This window comes from Pogona vitticeps, chromosome 1 (assembly GCF_051106095.1).
Source record: "Pogona vitticeps strain Pit_001003342236 chromosome 1, PviZW2.1, whole genome shotgun sequence".
Lineage (NCBI taxonomy): Eukaryota > Metazoa > Chordata > Lepidosauria > Squamata > Agamidae > Pogona > Pogona vitticeps.
This window is the reverse complement of record NC_135783.1, coordinates 63,741,543-63,761,217: the sequence shown is the minus strand read 5'-3', so window position 1 is coordinate 63,761,217 and position 19,675 is coordinate 63,741,543. Positions and strand designations below refer to the sequence as shown.

The 19,675-nt window shown below is 41.4% G+C and overlaps 1 protein-coding gene across 3 annotated transcripts in view; it reads right to left on the bottom strand.

Moving 5' to 3' along the window:
- Positions 1 to 19,675, bottom strand: part of FRMD1 (FERM domain containing 1) — a 59,162-nt gene that overhangs the window by 22,975 nt on the left and 16,512 nt on the right. For 2 of the 3 annotated variants that reach the window (XM_072994057.2, XM_072994061.2), the window contains exons 1-2: positions 10,716 to 11,331; positions 5,182 to 5,272 (exon numbers count right to left, since the gene is read on the bottom strand). In XM_072994057.2, the coding sequence (XP_072850158.2) occupies positions 5,182 to 5,272; positions 10,716 to 10,811 (187 nt within the window). In that variant the 5' untranslated portion in view covers positions 10,812 to 11,331. Of the gene's footprint in view, positions 1 to 5,181; positions 5,273 to 10,715; positions 11,332 to 19,675 lie in introns of those variants that run through there. The other variant, XM_020808219.3, reaches the window with a different exon arrangement.

Sequence of the window (19,675 nt, the reverse complement as noted above, 5' to 3'; positions counted from 1 at the left end):
AGTCTCTTTGTTGAAGTGGACTTGTTCATGAAATCTCACATTAAAATATAGTGGTTAGTCTTTAAAGTGCCACATTATTGTCTTTTAACTTCTTTATTCTTCTTTTGTTTTTGCCTGATATGTTAGCACAAACACTGCTATCTCTTCTAAAACTATAATTAAATAATTGACCCTTCAACATTGTTCTGTGTTTTTTTTCCTAATTCTCGCCAGTCCAACCTTATCAAAGTTATACTCTGGGCAGCAACTGGAAGTGCTACCCTTCATAATTAATACAGTAATTATGTGCCCTCAGGTTGATTTGCCAGTGTCTCTTAGATACATAAACTACTCAGAAGCGGTTCACCACTCAATATATTCGAGAAGGCTTTCACGGCCGAGATCTAATGGTTGTTGTGGGTTTTATGGGCTCTTTGGCTGTGTTCTGAAGGTTGTTCTTCCTAACTTTTCGCTAGTCTCTGGGGCCGGCATCTTCAGAGGACAGAGGGTCTTGGGGTGGTCTGGAGCTGTGTCATTTGCCCAAGGCCACACACTGTGGCTTTTCTTCTGGAAGGCACAAAAGAAATTCAACCCCTGACCTCTTGCTCTATAGCCAGGTGCCCAATTCACTGAGCTAGTTATTGTTATCTTACATTTTCTACATGGTAGAGGAAAGGAGAGGTGTCCAATGATACACGCCCCCCCCACCACTCTAACAGGCTTAGAATGGTGGGTATATTCAACATTGTGGGTATACAACACAATCCACTGCAAGTTGGCAGTCACCATCTGATTTTGTGGCAGATCCTCTCCTGGAGTTCTCTCTCTGAATCAGTGAGATTTACTCAAGTGTTGAATTGTCATTAAGTTCCAATGGGTCTGCTATAGCTGGGACTAGCAACTGATTTAGGCCTCTGTTTTTTCATGGCATGCATCAGTCCCTCTTTTAGCACAGGTATGGCATTTCTAAATTTGCTTCAATTGTAAAAGCTGCTTCTCCGCCTTTTGGCTAAGATTAGGTGCAGTGTGTATGCCTCAACTGTATTTAATGGCAATTACGGTATCAGGGAGAAGCAAGTGAGCCAGCTTGTACCTATGATCTTAGTTGTTGTTGTTGCCAAAAACCAAACCAAACCAAAACTACTGCAAGCATGGAAAGGCAGTTGACTAAGAAAACAAAAATGTTGTGCCACCTTAAAGACTAACTGCTGTATTTTTAAACTGCAATAAATGAAAGCTCTCTTAAGATACACTAAAATATCAGGGCAATTCTAGAAGAGTATCCAACATTTTTTCTAAATTCTACATTCAATTTTTGAGAGCTTTGTACTTGCGCAGACAAAATGGCAAGACTAATGCCTCTGTGAGAGGTATTAGTAGACTTGTGCAACCCTCAGGTTCACAGAAATATTTTTAAAAATGGAAAAAAAAATGGGGAGCCCCTCAAAACAGATGGCTGTGATACTGGCTAAATGAGATTTGTGTGTTTTTGATGGGTTCAGAATGCTGACAGCCATATGTCCAACTCACCCTACATACCTTCTCCACTCCCCAGACTAGAAGAGAATTAAACTAATAAAATCATCCTTGGACTAAAATGACAAAAATTTTGATATCTATGCGAAAATTGACTGTAGATATTACATTATAAGAAGCCACATCCCTATTATGATTTTGAAGTCTGCTTTGTAAAACACAATTTTTTGAACCAACCTACATTCCTCCTCATTTTAGAACTGCAAAGCTGGAAGGGAATCTATGGATAACTCCTATTTATGGGGACAGAGAATCAGGCATTGCTAGGAATAAACAATACAGAGATATAGCAAATAGCCAAGGTGGATACAGTTCCCTCACCCCTAGCTAGAATAATGTAAGTTTTACTGGAGGACACTGTCCTGTCGAAAGAAAGAAAGAAAGAAAGAAAGAAAGAAAGAAAGAAAGAAAGAAAGAAAGAAAGAAAGAAAGAAAGAAAGAAAGAAAGAAAGAAAGAAAGAAAGAAAGAAAGAAAGAAAGAAAGAAAGAAAGATCAGCCGGTCCAATTAGCTTCTTAGTTTTTTCCTACAAGTAGGTGGTGTGGTGGGGCCAGAATCTTCTGCTGGTGCCAAAGGGAGTCTAAAGCAGGGCAGAAAAGGGCTTAAACCCCTCCTTCTAAGTGTACTGTAATTCTGATAATTAGCAGCTTTTCCTTGTTGTTGCTTGCAGCTAATCACATTTAAAACAAACAAACTATACTTGAATGCACAGAAATAGAGTGCAGTTTAGACCCTCGAGTAAATACTTGCATTTCTGCAGCTTGATTTGAGTTGAGGGACTTTACTCCAGAATAAATGACACAAGCATCCTATTCCTCTGAAGATGAATATTTTCAAGTAACCCCACACTAAAAGTTAGGACACACACACTGTGGGGTACATGGAACCTTTACGAATGAGCAGTGGTGACATGCATGACACTTCCAATTACTTCCAGGCTAAAAAGGACACACAACATCCTGAGTGTTCAGGTACACTTCTAGTAATGAGAGGACTGAATAATAATCCAAAACGGAATATTATTTATGTTTGGAAGTGGGAGGACAACCTACATGACTCATTAAGCTACTTTAGAATGTCATAAACAGCAAGTGATCTCCCTGCTTTCATCTGCCAAGAACCTTCCTTTTTATCACTCCTGCTTTCCTCCCCTCAGACATGGACTCGTACTGCTGTGCTGGCCAACTTCCCTTCAGAGGAAGAATGCAGCCCTACATTCCAACTCTAATGAGGTTAATATTGTCAAAATGCCAACCTGGAGTGTAATCCTCCAGCTACAACAACGAAAAGCCTCCTTCCACCCTGTCAATTTTTCTCTCATATAAAAGCAGAGTGTGTGAGGTGTTTTTTTTCTTTTTAAGTGGATTAAAGGTGAAATTTACAGATCCTTATCATGTGTTTCAAGTTGCCTCTCTCTCTTTTTTAATGATTAAATGAAATCTGAGCACCAATTCAATCCGATTAAAGCAGAGGTGAAGTTGGGGGGGACCTCCAAGACTTGCATATGCATGCAAACCTGAGGATTCAAATGTTATTCACACACTGATGTGAGAATCAACTGCAAGGGTGTTTAACTTTGCTGGGGTGCCCAGACTTAAACCATGTCAGGGTTCATTCTCTGAACACCCACATTCAATAGCCTTATTCAGATGTCCTGGTTTCTGCCCATGGAATATCTGTGGGTCTCCACTCCTGACCTCCTCATTTCTAAGGGACAATCTGAAGGTACTGGGAACCTGCTTACACTCTCCCTTGAGATCTTCTCATTCAGCAAGGGAAATCTGGAGGTGGGGGGGCTGCTATCCATCCATATAAATAGATCACAGGGACATACTGAATGGCAATGTTCAATATTCAGCAAATATTAACGAAAAAGAATGCTCCCCCCGCCAAAAAAAAAAAGTATTTGCAAAGTGCACCACCTGCTCCTTTGACTAAGGAGAACTGGGTAGGGGCCATCTAGATGTGGGAGGATGACTGAAACACACACAATTTCCAGATGGACCTAAGCACGAATGTTTCTCATGTCAGAAATGCAGTATTATTTAGCTTGGAGAAATGCTTCACTGACAGCCATCCAGTGTACAAATGAATGCAAATGGGGCAAATGGGGATTGTGCTCGTTGCCTTGCCTTGTGGATTCAAAGCTGTGTTGGTACAGTTGTTCTTCCACATATAACCTGCTCTCATTTAAGACCTTTGTCTTTTTAGGAAATACTGTACACGTGGGGAACTGTCTGAGGTGCAAAACAGATCTTTAGACCTGTGGCTCTGGTCTGTGACCTAGATCTCAACTCTCCTCTGTACAGTGGGGTCTCTACTTAAGAACGTCTCTACTTAAGAACAATCCAACTTAAGAACAGTTCCATTTGCTAAATTTTGCTTCTACTTGAGAACAGAAATCCAAGATAAGAACAGGAAAAAAATCTTTCCTGCTCTTTTTTTAACCTTAGGTCATCTTAGGTTAAAAAAAATTCTCCCCCTAGTGGTAGAGTACGTATTAACCAGCTTTGCATTAGTTCCTATGGGAATTAATGCTTCAATGTACGAACACACCTCTACATATCAAAAAAACAGCCAGAACGGATTAATTGGTTTTCAATCCATTCCTATGGGAAATTTTGCTTCAACTTAAGAACGTTTCAACTTAAGAACACCATTCCAAAATGGATTAAGTTCTTAAGTAGAGACCCCACTGTACAGGCTCATTTCTATACTAGTTGCAATAAAAACAACAAGCAGGGCATTGCTCACCATTAGGCCACCCTTAACTAAATTACTTCTGTCTGTCTGGAGCAGCAGATAGATACATTCCTAATTTGGGTCAAGGTGCATTTTCCAGCAAATGTTTCAGCAAATGGCTCTCTCTCTCTCTCTCTCTCTCTCTCTCTCTCTCTCTCTCTCTGTGTGTGTGTGTGTGTGTGTGTGTGTGTGTGTGTGTGTGTGTGTGTGCGCGCCCCAATTCTGCTTACCTTTGGCTGCAGTGCTTTTTGCTCTATCGGCCAAAATGGACACAAGCCACAACCTACTGGATGAACACAAAGCTGTAATTTCCTATGAATGCTGATTGTGTTGGAGTAAAATGGGAGGTATTGATATTCCTGATTTTTATTTTTAAATTAAACAAATAGCAATCCGGGTTCAGTTTGGGGATCTTTTCTCACTTATGCAGCAGTTGTTAAGTTATATCCAACACAAGTGAGGGCTTTTTATTTTTGTTCGTAAAGCCACCAGAATTTTGGCTGGAGTAATCCCAGCAGACTTCTGGGTCTTGTAGTTAAGAAAGAAAGAAAGAGAGAGAGAGAGAGAGAGGAAGGAAGGAAGGAAGGAAGGAAGGAAGGAAGGAAGGAAGGAAGGAAGGAAGGAAGGAAGGAAGGAAGGAAGGAAGGAACTATTCTCCTACTGCACAAACAATACTACAGATTATAGCTAGTGAGATAGAGATAACAGCAGCAACAACCAATTTGGCAACCAGAATAACTGTAGGAAAATAAAAGCATACACCCTTCTCTAACAGGCATGCACACAGATCAATGACCAAAGAACTTCAGCATATTTTTAAATGATGTTAATAGTGAACGACTCAATGATACTGAAGTGCTCTCTCAAATACAGGCACAGATTCAACGCAATGGATAATTCCCCAAAAGTTTAACTCTGTGCTTACTTTTTACAACACTGATGCCAAAGAAGTGAGGATCTTTAATTTTCAGAACGTCGCAAACTTGATCAAACAGTTCTTGCCCAGTTGCTTTTACCTAAAAACAAAGGAAAACAATGTAAGTATATAATCTGACTAGTATTTAAACACCATGAGAAAACTTTCCTTTGCAGGAAGCATTTGGATATTCAGAGAAAAAAATCTGGAAGAGCCAAGTCCATGTTTAAACAAACCTTTCCACCGAAGAATATGGGAGACTCCAGTGCCGACTGCTCCACTGCAGGCTGGCCTGAGAGAACATGAACTGAGCTCAAGGCAAGTTTACACTGCTTATTAGAAACGTTTTTTCTTGGATTCTAGAGCACTGTCAGCTGTTGGCATGTCCACTGCTTTGCGGTCAATAGTCTTCAGCAAGCTTATTACTGTGTTAGATTCTGGCCAATACTGCAGTGAACCTGCAGTAGAGCATTACACACATAAAACAATGCAACATTCCTTCGTGTTATGTCATGCTGTTCAATATGGTTTCCTTTGCTGAACCAGTGTTTGTTTTTAATGTCTTAAGCCCACAGTTTGTATAGCAACAATGGACTGACAGTTAAAATCCCAGTTTGATGCTTGTGCTAACTGTAGGATCCTATTATATCTGAATTCACAAACCATTGATAATCTACAGACCACTGATAGGCTAGGTTCATCTCAAGAAACGTCTAAGCCATGGAGATGGGAGTGAATCTGGAAAACTATGTTCTTAGAAAATGAGAACACCACAAGCAGCCAAAGGCTCTGCTTTACCTCTTGTACATCTGGCATTCCAAACCATAGTGTGGTTTGTGAACTATGCTGAGCAAAGACAAACCATGGTTTCATGTTATAGCTGAATTCTGCCAAAGATATACAGAGCATTGCCTAGAGAAATGGTTCCTATTCTTGGGTCCCCAAATTTCCTTGAAATAAAACTCCCAGAAGCCTTCACGACCAGCTCTCTTGGCCAGGATTTCTGGGAGTTATAGTCAAGGATGGGAACCACTCACCTAGAGGATAAATGAGACAATATCTATAAAACAATCCTCCTAAACTGGTATCCTCCAAACGTTCCAGACTACAAGTCTCATCCTCCATAGCCATGAGAGCCAACAATCAGCAATGATGGGGACTCTAGTCTAAAATATCTGGAAGGGCATGGACTGGGTTCTGGCAATTATGAGGAAATGTGTGTGTTCTGTGTTGTCCAGTTGGAACCAACTTACTGTATCATGATCCTAAGAGGAAATAGTGTATGTTATGTGTGGACACGTACTATTTTACTTGATCATGCCTTCACAGTCTACCCATGTCTGTGAATGTAGAGTTGAAAACTTATTTTAAAGCAAGGGTGGGCAACTCTGATAAGGTTGAGAGCCAATTCCCCTCCCCCAGCACCACTAAAGGGACACTAAGCCCTTGTTAGGGCAAATGCTCAAAATTAAAAAGTGTGTGTGCGTGTGCGTGTGCGTGTGCGTGTGTGTGTGTGTGTGTGTTCACAGGGGGAAGAATCAAGGCAGGAAGTATCTGAATGATCACTTGTGGTTTTCATTTAAAAATGGTATTGGGAGCCCCTCTAACTGAAGTTCTGTATTTCTCTTGGTGTGGAAAAACAATTGTTTTGAATTTGAAGAGGGGCTGGAGAAACAGAGATCTCTGTATGGGCAGGAGGCCTCAAGCATAGCATTGGGACTGAATATGAGCTAGCAGCTACACTGTACTCACTGGTGTTTTCAAACCAATCTTGTTTACAATTTTTTTAAAAGGAAGCAATCTAAATCTGCTAAAATCTAAACTTCTCTGGATACAAAGAGAGAGACAGAACTTCAACATGTCGGAATATATTCCCATAGAATCATAGTAAAATACTGGGCAAATCCCTTGTTTATCAAGAAAAGGATCTATCCTTTAGCTTCTTGGAACCCAGTCAATTAACCTCTTTGTCTGCACACTGCACTGTATAATTAGGGATTTGCACAGTACTTCGAAATACAAAGTGTGATGCAAGTCATGTTTGAGGATTACCGGAGGAGAGCAGAGGTGGGAATCATGCAACCTTGAAGGCAGTTTCTGTGACCTGTAGAGAGCCCAGATTTCTTCCCGCGTTTTTGCTTTTTTTTTTGCTTTGTTTTAAGAACAACCAAGCAAGCGAGTAATCAAGAAACATGGGAGAATTTTACTTCCAGGAAGCATGGTTCTCTTTTAAAATAACTCACACACCCTCGTTGTTTGCTTTTGTTTTTTTTAAAAAACTCTCCTCTCCAAAAAAAACCCCCTCTTTTTTTTTCAAAACTGGAAGAGACCTTCTAGTCACTTATGCCTCCACCTGAAGGGATTGGTGTGGCCCCTGCAACACCACAGGTGAACATACCACTAGATACAAAGCAGCCGGCACATGGAAGCAGACTTACATGACGCCCTTACTGTGGCAACCTCTACGCCACAAGCTTTCTGAATCCAGAAGCTCACCATAAAAAGTGAGAATTACCTTTGCACAGTAAACTTCTCTTTCACAAAAGAACTTACAAACCCCATGCTGAGCTAATAAACTGCAGGGAAACAAAGATAATAGTTTAAAAATAATGGGGTGTCTTGGATCAGATGAATATTGGACTGAATCAAGCTGATCTGGCCAGATTTTTTCCCAGTGTTGTAGTTCCAAATCCCCAGATGTTGGCAGACAAAACCTCCCAGAATCACTAGTCATTAAGGCCTTTGATCAGGAATGACAAAATCTGAGATCCAGTGATCCCTTGTGAAGTTTATTTGCATATATATGCAAATATTTAGGGGATGATATATGTATACTCCAAATCAATTCTCACTGTTTTAAGGCATGGACATGAGGGGATTATATACCTGCATCATTCGCTTTGCCTCCTGTTGTTGATTTGGAATATATATATAGATATATATATCTAATTCTCCAAATTAAGAGTTTAATATGAGGAAACTCATATTGAAAGCCCTTTCAATGAGATGAAGGGAAGGCACAGACATGGAGTTTTGTGTCTGATAGCTCTAGCTTCCAATCAAAGTAATTGGTTTTACTAAGATTCACCACTCCCACTGTTTTAAGGCATGGACATGATACATCACAAGCCTGATCCAATGTTCAGCCTTCCTTGTTAATTCTTTTCCCTGAGAATAAGAATTTAAATAAAATTGCTTTACTCTCGGGAACCTGGTATGCTATAGCATACAAATGGCTTTAATACCAAATGAACAGAAGCCAAACCAAAATTAAGACAGATTTCTTAGTCGTCAAATCAGGACCTGATCTTATGGTCAACACACACTGCTCATCAGAGGGAGCCAATTGTGCCTCTCCAGATTTTCTTGGACATCCCCTCCCATAGTCCCTTTTCATGGGCTATGCTGTGCCTGCCTATATTAGGTGGAAGCTGCATATCAAAATTATCCAGAGGGCCACATCTGCCCATATTTGACTCAAAGACTGCCATACTGGCTTCAGAAATTCCCTCTAACTATTTTCTCACTGACCATCTGGCTTTCCCCAATCAGTTCACTGCTGGGATCCATATGGAACCTGGTCTTAAAAACATCCTCATCACCTATTTAGAGGTTTAGTAAGTATAACCAGGACCAAGAGATAGGCCAATCGGTTGTATGTTCTGAATCTTTAAGACTAATTAAGAGAAATAAAAGAAGATAATTTCACTAAGGTTTGGTGCCCTTTGTTGGTTTTTTGGTTTGGATTTAGTTGGGGAAGATGAGGTTTTGAAAAGTTGACTGGATTACTCATGTGCTATCTTTTAAGTCTGTTAGAATGCATGAGTTAATGGACTGTACGAATGGATTGTATTAGTCACAGAGACAAATGTACTGTTATCTATGTGATTGTATGAATACTTAGGTTATAGGTCTTTGTCTTAAAGCCTTTTATTGTTTTTATATTTTCCAAAGATTGTCAATAAGAGGAAAAAAGATTTTATGTTCTGAATCTATTTGTAAGACTATTATTATTACTCTCCATTAGTCAAAGAGACCATCTACACCAGAGATAGCAACTACTACTTTCTAGTCATTTTGTACTACAACTCCCATAATCCTTGGTTATTGGCCATGTTGGTTGGGGATGATAGAAACTGTAGTCCCACAGCCATGAGCGCTATGTGCTCTATCTCTGATCTATGCTCATGGTACATAATACGGACCTTGCACCAAGAAGTTTACAATCTAAAGTTAGATAGTGGAAGAAAAACAATGGGGAGAAGAGCAACAGAACACAAAGAGGAGACAACAAACAAGAGTAATAAATTAGGTCTCTCAAAGTGGCCTGAGTGCAAAAAATATCAAGGAAGGAGGGGGGAAAAACAGCACTGTCTGTCTTGCACATAGAAGCATAGCAAAATTTATCAAAACAAAAAGGCACAGTTGCACAAATGCTGTAAAGAGCAGAAGGCAATGGAATTAGATCCTAAGTAACATATTCCCTTGGCAGCTTATGTTGCTTTTAACGAAGCCTGGCAGAAGGGCCATTTTACTGAAAAACTGAGTGGGAAAACATAATAAATCCCCTTTGACAGTTTGCTTTGAACACACGCAAGCTCTGTGCATTTCCCTCTAGACATGTCTTTCAAGTGCTCCATAACTTTGTACCTGTCAACAGCACGGGACTTTTAATAATCTTTCCCATTTTTCTCCCTCTTGCTTTATTGGGAGAATGGAAGAAAGGGAAAACAGACAGGTCTGTGCACGGAGCTAAGGAGCTTGCTGATGCAAGCTGCATCTTTTAAAAACGCAGACCCTCAGACAAATCTGCCACCAGTGATAAAATTTTCTTCTTCTTCACTGATACAGCAATAATTAAAAGCCGGTTTCTATATTTTGGTAAAAATATAGAAACCAGCTCCCACAAATATCTTTAGTGTATTAAGAACCATCAGCGACAATGAGGTATTGTCTGCCTTTAATTTTCAGACTACCTTTTACCTTTCCAGTTTGTTTTAGGGAGATTCTGCACAACGTATCATTTGAATTTGCTCTGAGCTATATACAGAGACAAACTATGTAAAATATGACTCCACAAAGTCTCTCCTGTTGGAAAATTAACAAGCCTAAATGTCTGGGTTAGCAGACAAGTAAACAATAACCGGGCGAGATCTAAAGACAGATGTGCATCTTTTGTTCATATTATTTAACACAAAAGGACGTTTGTTTTCAAATGCTATAAAATCATGAAACTCAAAAAGGAAGTCAGAAAACAGACCCAAGCTGTCAAATGCAACAAGAATCAGCACACTCCAGAAAACAGATTTATCACCTAGTCTGGTCTTTTTCTGTAGAGGGCTAATCGATCAAAAGTGTCAGTTATTGGATAATTGTGTGTGTGTGGGGAGTCTCTCAACAGTCAAGACTTCAGAAGCCTGATTTACATTGGCTATCTGAACACAATAGAGCCAATCTCTCTCTCTCTCTCTCTCTCTCTCTCTCTCTCTCTCTCTCTCTCGTGTACAGTCTGAGCTCTCCGATGGAAGTTTAAACCTACTTACCCTGACAGTCACACTGAGTTGGTCTCGGTTTGGCAGAAGGACACACATGTTACGAAACTCCGGTGGCATTTTGTTTGGCAGAACTCGCTTGCTCATAGCAGAGCTGGTTGTAAACTTCTCATGCCCGCTCTGCTGAAAAATGGCACAGCAACGGAGTCTCAGGAATCAAGCCAAACTCTTCTCTAGTTGTCAAACCTGAGAAGCAGAAATCCACAGCATTCGTTCATGAGGATGAAAGGTTGGAAGTACTGAACTGCCAGAAGCTTGAACACACAAGGGCATCTCTTTAGCTTCGTACCAAGAAGTAGCACCAAGAGGCAAGCCTCTTGGGTGACGGCATTCACCCTATCATGGTCATAACAAATTCTAGCATTAGTCAGCTCTTTCGCCGATCACCAGCTGTCTACATGACGCTATAAGTGGAATGCAAACCTCTGGAAAGTAATCCAAAATTCAGGAAACTGGCATCGCCAGTATACATTCCCTTCTCCTGAGTCATTCTTTCTGCCCTCTCCCCCGCACGCCGAGTATCATCATCCATTTCATTTATTTGGTTAGTTGTACATTCCTCCCAGCTACATGCATGCTCAGTCGTTAAAAGCCCAGTCACTGGAAAAAAGAGTCAGAGAAAGCAATGCAAGGAGTAAACAAAGAACGGGGGGGGGGGTTGGAACACCACGACTACCAAGTCAACAATAAACAGTACCCGAAAGGGTGTCCATTCCCACAAGGTGAATCAGAGAAGGAGCAATCGCGTGCCTTTGTGGGTTTAGCAGTATTAGTAAAAGTATGTGGGGAAGGAAGAGGATTTTTTTTCTTTTACTCGGGCACCTGATCAGAAATCACACTGGATTTTGCTGGAAATGAGGCACACTCTCTGCATACCACTTGCTCAGAGTAACACATGGGGGAGGACTATTATTCATCACAGCCTGCTTATGCACTTCTTGTGGACATCTGACCGGCCTCTCCTGGAAACAAGCTGCTAGGCTAAAGTACCTTTGGGCTAATCCAAAACATTTCTTCTTAATGGTCTTCCTAAGGTTCAAATATTTCTAACTATAGCTTCCATGAACAGCTTGGAAACATTGTATTATTAGAGTTTTTGGCTACATTTGAGAACCGTAGCCTAAAAAATTAGCTTTCCCATGCTTGGGACAAAAGCAACCCAACCTTACCAGCTTGCATTGTGCTAGTTTTTCTGGGATTCTTCAAAGGGCAGGGAAGAGCCCTCCAAAGGGATAAGCAAGTATCTGGTGACAGAACAGCCTTTCCTAAGTTGTTGCCTCGCAGAAGTATTGGATGCATAACTAAACCACTGTATTACAAATTAGTATTTATTATTTGTCACACTTACATCCTGCCTTTCCTTGTTTGTGTAAGGTAGTTTGCATGGCTCTCCTTTCAACTTTATGCTCACAACAACTCTAGGTCAGGTTAAGAATATGACTGTCCCAAAGATGAGTCAATTACTTCCATGGCCAAGTGGAGATTTGAACCCTAACTGCCAAGGGTTAAGTCAATAGTTTACTCTACTGTCTCCTGTCAAAGACAAAGGGGAAATTCCAGGGTCAAAGCAAGTCAAAGTATGGGTCTTCTGGAATACGCAAATCTGGAAACATGTGTTTTTCTTCTTGCTAATGCCCACCAGCTAGAGCAAGGAAGCTCTACTTAAAATACACTTACTGGCTCAGTGAAGAAGAATCCATGCCATACCATTCTAACCCTTCATCACATATTGCCTCTGGGTCTGTCTAACAGTTGGACCCAAGGTGAAAAAGTCTCAATATCTGTAAAACACAAGGCACCGCCTGGCTATAGGTGGTGATCTCAACAATGGAAACTCATGTCCATCATTCTATCCTCACATTGGTCCACAGTGATAGGTTTGCTATAGCTTCTGGAATAAGCAATTCTGGAAACATGCCCTTTTCCTCTTGCTTAGAAACTCTTACTTGGGCAACTCTGGGTGTGATTATGTAGTATTTGAGAAGTGGTCCTTTTCTGAAGGGAAGTGAAGGGGAAGGAGGAGGAGGAGGAAACATAAAAATATGTAACAAGATGTTCTAAATTCTCCCCTAAGAAACTGTATTGTTCAAATGTGGATCAGGAAGCTTTGTTCCCTTCTGCAGCTTTGGACATCAGCTGTAAGTCAATTTCACATTACAGAAAGTTTAAATAGGTGGTGGCATGGCACCTCTGCCAGAGCCTTCCTTTTCCTGCTGCTTTTAGTAATGAGTGTGACTTTACTCCATCTCTAGTTTCCACAGTGATGCCAACCAAATCAAAGAAGAAGAGGAAGTGCAATAAAGACCAAGGCGACATCTACTGACATGTTACACAGGATGATACAACACTGATACAATTAACAATCACCGGTGTTACTGGAGTGGGCATGCATTTCAATTGCAGTTACATTATCTGATGAGAGGAATGTACTACTGATGCTACACCATAGTGTATTCTACATTTCCTAATGTCCAAACCTTCAGATATTTTACTTCCCATCTACTTGGTCATGCTTGCTAGAACTGCAACTACTTGACACAATGCATAAAGTGGCACTTCGGAACCAAAGCATTCACTACACTACTCTTCCCAGCCTTGGGGTCTTCAGATATTTTTGAATACAAAAGAACAGAGCCCTCCACTGTGGCCAATGATGGGGAATGATGATACCATGATGTAAACATGCACAGAGGTGAAAGTTCCCAGTGGTTTTAGATCCTGGGAAGCCCTTTGATTTTTTTTAAATCTTTCCCAAACTCAAGGACATCCATGCATCCATCCATGCATCCATGCATCCATGCATGCATCCATGCATGCATCCATCCATGCATCCATCCATGCATCCATGCATGCATGCATGCATGCATGCATGCATGCATGCATGCATGCATGCATGCATGCATCCGTCCATCCGTCCATCCGTCCATCCATCCATCCATCCATCCATCCATCCATCCATCCATCCATCCATCCATCCATCCATCCATCCATCCATCCATCCATCCATCCATCCATCCATCCATCCATCGTTTGTTGAAGCTGTCTTCTCCCAGCATTGGGACTCAGGGCATCTTCCATTTACTTAAAAATAATAGAATTAAAATGCAGTAAGTCCCAAATATCAAAACAGAATTAAACTCATTGTTTGGAATCCTTTTTGTCATCACGAAACATAAAGTTAGGCAGATGTAGCTCTGCCAGGTACTACATCTAGGAAATGTAGACCATACTTTGTGAATACCACTTCCATCCTGCTGTCATTGCAGCTATCATGGGCTTAACATTTGAGTTATGCCCACACAGCTATATTACTGAAATACAATTAAAATTAAAAATACTTCAAAATCCCTTAATTCAAATGCTAATAACAGTCTACCGAAAAAAGAGGAAACCAGCATATTAGCTAAAACCCTGTGGTTTGAAAGCTGATAATTGTTAATGGTTTGCCTAAATACCTTTGCCTTCTGGAGGACGACAAGGGATATGTGTGTGGAGGGGACCTAGCATCTCTTGGTTTGGCATTCCAGAGCCTGAGGGAGGCTACAGAGAAGAGGAGGCAGGTTATGGCTCTCATTCTCCACCAAGCTTCGGTTTGTCAACACTCTTCTAGAGCTCTAAGAGAATCCAAATAGGGGATTCGCTCTATTTGTTTTTGCAGGGGAGATTACCTCAGGTGAGAAAGAAGCAGGAAAGAAGTCATTAGGCCTCAGTCCTTCCAAGATTGGAGGAGCTCAAGTAGGAAGAAAAGAAAAGGAATCCTTCACTGCCCTGTTTCAAATAGCTGCAAGCCACTCAGATGACATACAAAAAACATATCCCTCTATGCAATTACAAGCTCCTTCCCCGATACTTCCTTCAAGGAAAAAGCATGTGTCTGTCCCCATCTATCTGTGTAAAGCAGACCTGGGCAAAGTTTGGCCCGAGGGCCACATAAGGCCCACGATCCACTCCTGTCCGGCCCGCGGACAATTTTGAACATCAAAACCATTTATAGCTTTTTGTCTAAAGTTGGTCAGTTGCTTATCTTTAACATACCGCAAAAAAAAACCTCTTTAGTATTTGTGAAGATTAACAAGTTTAAAATAAAAACAATCATAACATCACTGTTTCATTTCCTTTTTAAGTAAAGTTGGTTCAGACCCCGAACATAGTTCAGATTTTTCATGTGGTTCCCCTATAGAAATTAATTGCCCACCCCTGGGCCGTAAGGGTTCCTATGTCTCCATGTTTTTTCCGCTATCAAACTGCTCAGGAGAGGGTTGTACAGCCTCTTACACAAAGTGCTTCTGCCCAGTTTGGGATAATTTCCCTTTCCCAGAGCTCTTCTGCCTATAACTCAGGCCACAGAATTCAGGAGGATCACCCAAGCTTGCAGAGAAGGTGTTTTTTTGGGGGGCGGGGGGTGCAGCAAGCAGAAAGAGACAAGGCTGAAAGCGCCTTCCGTAACCTTTCTTCAGTTTACAGTTCTTGGGATCCCTAACACTGTCTTTCAGTCTAACCTACCTCATAGGGTTGTTGTAAGAATAATACAAGACGACTGCAGCTGCAACATTATTACCAGAAAGCATAAGGCACAGATATGAATGATTAATAAAATATAATCTAAATAACAAACTATACAAATATGTTTGTATGTGTGTGTACTCATATAGTCACATATATAATGAACACGTATACATCTACAGTGGTGCCTCGCATTACGATGTTAATTCATTCCAGTGAAATCGCTGTAGAACAAAAACGTCGTAATGTGAAAATAAAAGGCCCATAGAAATGCATTGAAACCCCTTCAATTCGTTCCAATGGCCTTAAAACTCACCGTCCAGCGAAGATCCTCCATAGGGTGGCCATTTTCGCTGCCTGTGCAGCGAGGAATCCATCCCAGAAAACAGCGGGGAACCATTTTATTTACCCGGCGGCCATTTTGAAACCGCCGATCAGCTGTTCTAAAATCATCATTTTGCGAAGAATTGGTTCCCGAAGCAGGGAACTGATAATCGCAAAGTGAAAAACCCCTATTCAGATCATCGTTTTGTGATCGCAAAAGCGATCGCAAAAACGTCGTCGTAATGCGGTTTTGTCATAATGCGGGGCAATCGTAAAGTGGGGCATGACTGTAAACATAATATAAATAGATCGTATATACCCTGTTTCCCCGAAAATAAGCCCCAATATGATTTTTCAGGATGCTTGTAATGTAAGTCCTAACCCAAAATAAGCCCCAGTTAAGTGAAACCCTGCCCTCCAGCATTGTGCAGCAACCAGAAGATGATGACATTACTGTAAAATAAAACATCCCCTGAAAATAAGCCCTAATATGTTTTTGGAGCAAAAAATTAATGTAAGACCCTGCCTTGTTTTCGTGGAAACACGGTAGACTGCTCAATGTGCAATGCAAATATCCTTCTCCTTATATTATACTTTATTATATTGGTTGAAATCCAGTAGTAAATCACAGCTACAGGCCCACTGAATCCATAGAATTTACATGGGTGTTACCACCAAACCCTCACTGATTCGAATCAGGATTTCAGCCACTGTATCATATCATATCATATCATATATATCAGTACAATACAAAACTGAGTCAACAACACAGTATGCTAAAGATTGATAGTGCAGGTTTGCTCAATTAAATTGTGAACTAGAGAACAACACAAACATATGGGTATATACAGATGGCAGCCAACTGTCCATATGCCATGCTTTTGTTTATCACAGATTCTGACCTCTTAGCCTCAGTTAAACCTAAAAGGCTAACCAACACAGTAGAGAATTAAAAAGAATAGAAGCCAGTCTTCTGTCTCTAAGGCATTCCTGTTGTTACGCTACATGCATTTTTAAAAAACATTACTGGAAAGATGCAACTTCCAGGGAAGAGTCTAATCGCCCCCTCAGTAAAAGGAATATAATTGCCCCCTTAGGGACTCACTTAAACATCCTCAGCAATACAAAGATGATACCTCCACACCTTACATTCCTTACATTTAAGCTCTATGTCTCAGAACGTGGCTTCCTCTAGTATGGACTCTGTAGGAACACAATATTGGACTAGGCCTTCAGTCTGATGCATCAATGTGGCTTTTTCCACATCCACTTGGCCCCAGACCAACTGAAATCTATATGTAATACATGCAATGCAGTTCTATACATGTCTACAAGTAAACTCCAAGGCATTCAATGGGACTTGCATTCAAATTACATGTGCATGACTGCAACCTTAACCTTCTTTTGCACAAGTTAATACAGGCCTGCTATTTGGCATTATATAGATGGAGCACAGAATTTATCACTGGCCAGTTCATTTCTGTAGATACCCAGTTTGGTGTAGTGGATGGAGTGATGGTCTACATCCAGGTTCTGAACCTAGTAAACTCTGGAAAAGGGTCACCATAAGTCAGAATTGACTTGATGGCACACTACTACTGCTACTGCTGCTGCTACTACTACTTCTACTACTAAACATGGACACAATGGAAATTATAAAAACATTGACTGGTATTATATAACAGATACAAATTTTAACCAAAGGCCTAAGTATCTGTTAACTATCAGCACAGTATGTACGCTGTTCGTAATATTGCTGGTTTTTGAAGCTCTGATGGTGGTGTGATTTCTGAGATCTGCAAATGCTTATAGTATGGTGTGAAATTTCTTTATATTGTTCCCATGACTACGGGGACCATTGAACTGTGTTTCTTCCAGAGGTGAGATGTTTTGATTGCCAGGTGTCTGTACTCTGTTAGTTTTTCCAATTCTTTATTTTCAACTCTGGCATCCCTTGGAATTGCAATGTCAATAATCTGGACACTTCTTCATTCTATTACTACTATGTCTGGTGTGTTATGTTCAAGTTGTCTATCCATTGGGTTCTGGAAATCCCACAAGATCTTGACTTCCTCATTTTCTGACACCTTCTCTACCTGATGTTCCCATGGGTTTTGGAGGCTATCAAGTTATTTTCTGCACTATGATCAATGCACTAAATTTGCCACAGTACCGTGTCTAACTTTGTAATGTGGTGGTGGTGGTGGTGGTGCTGCTGCTGTTAAATGCTGCAGGCACCAATTACCTTAAGGACCTCTTTCTCCTTTATTCTGACTTCTCATATAGGAGCATATAGGAAACGGCTTTGTCACTTGTGGCGTTGACACTCTAGAACAACCTCCCTAGAGAGGCCCAAATGTCCTCATAATTCTATGTGTTTTGCTGTACCTGATGAAAACGCTAGTGGTTCTAAGATAATGTAAACTGGATTTAAAGAGGGCTGGTCAACCCAACAATGTAGTTGTTGTTGTTTAGTACTTAAGTAGTGTCCGACTCTTTGTGACTCCATGGACCAGAGCATGACAGGCCATCCTGTCTTCCACTGCCTCCTGGAGCTGGGTCAAATTGATGTTGGTAGCTTCGATGACACTGTCCAACCATCTCATCCTCTGTCATCCCCTTCTCCTCTTGCCGTCACACTTTCCTAGCATCAAGGTCTTTTCCATGGAGTCTTCTTTTCTCATGAGATGGCCAAAGTATTGGAGCCTCAGTTTCAGGATCTGTCCTTCCAGTGAGCACTCAGGGTTGATTTCCTTTAGAATGGATAGGTTTGTTCTCCTTGCAGTCCAGGGGACTCTCAAGAGCTCTCCGTCCAATGCATTCCAATGTGAGAAAATTCAAAAAATCACCAAAAATTAAAGATGACTCAGAACAACACCAAATTAAATTTGCATAGGGTTCAGGAGGTGGGCTAACGATTGCAAGAATTTAAAACCTGTTCCAAACATTGTAAGGCACTTTTACAGGAGCGAAAAAGGACTTCGCAAAGCCATTGAAATGTATTGAGTCAGCTTCAATACATTCCAATGGAGGAAACATTGTTTCAGAGAGTCTGAAGAGAAAGTTTCAATTTTAATTTTTTTTTTATAAGGGGGAATAGGGGTGGGAGCTGTTACCATCTACCATATTTTTCTGTTTACAGAATGACACTTTTCCCTAAAACAGTTAGAGGAAAAATTGAGTGTCGTTTTATATACAGAAGGAAGCAGTCGCGCGCATGGTCGGGTGCGTCTTGCTGCCGCCGCCGCCACCCAATTGCCTCTTCCAGAGCTCATGGCTTGTTCCCTCTGGCGGCCCTGAGGCAGCAGCAGCAGGAGGTGGAGGTGAAGAAGCAGTCACAAGCGCTCGGGCGCCTCTTGCTGCTGCCTTCCCTTCCCACCCAATCACCACCTCCAGTGGGACTGACAGGCTCAGCTCACGTCGCCACCTTGTCCCCTCCGTTGCCGCCTTGTCCCCTCCGGTGGTGGAGGCAGCAGGAATCAGAGGCGGAGGCAAACAAGCATTCGTGCACGCTCGGGCGCCTCTTCCTTCTGCCCCCGCCAGATCACCTCCTCCCACGATCTTCTTAGGGCAGGGGACAAGGCAGCGATGTGAGCTGGAGGTAAGCCCCGGCAGTCGCAATGGAGGTGGTAATCAGACTGGCAGTGGAGGCGGCAGCAGCAGGAGATGGAGGAGCAGCTGCCCATTAACTGCTCCTTCGCCTCCAACAAGGGTCAAAATTAGGGGGGCCTTTTATACATGGGGGGTCATATACACGGTAAAATATGGTATTTTCATAACACTCAGCACTAGCTTCACCTCTAAATTACAGTGCCCTCTAAATCTTGGCACCCTGGGGCAAAGTCTTGTTTGCCTTGGACTATTTATGGCCCTGCCTAGTACTCATATGAAAATGCTTGCACATTTTGAATATGAATTACCAGCCATATCTTGTAAACTTGATGAGGCTTGTAACAGCGTGGAGGAATAGCTAATTGCTGCCTCCATTATACATGGTGAAATTCATCTAGCTTAAATCAGGACCACTTTCTCCTGCCATTTCCAATTTGTGCAATCAACCTGCTCTACCATCCATCACCAGCCTCAGTCTTGTGAAACGTCTGGCAAGTGTTCAAACTGTTGGC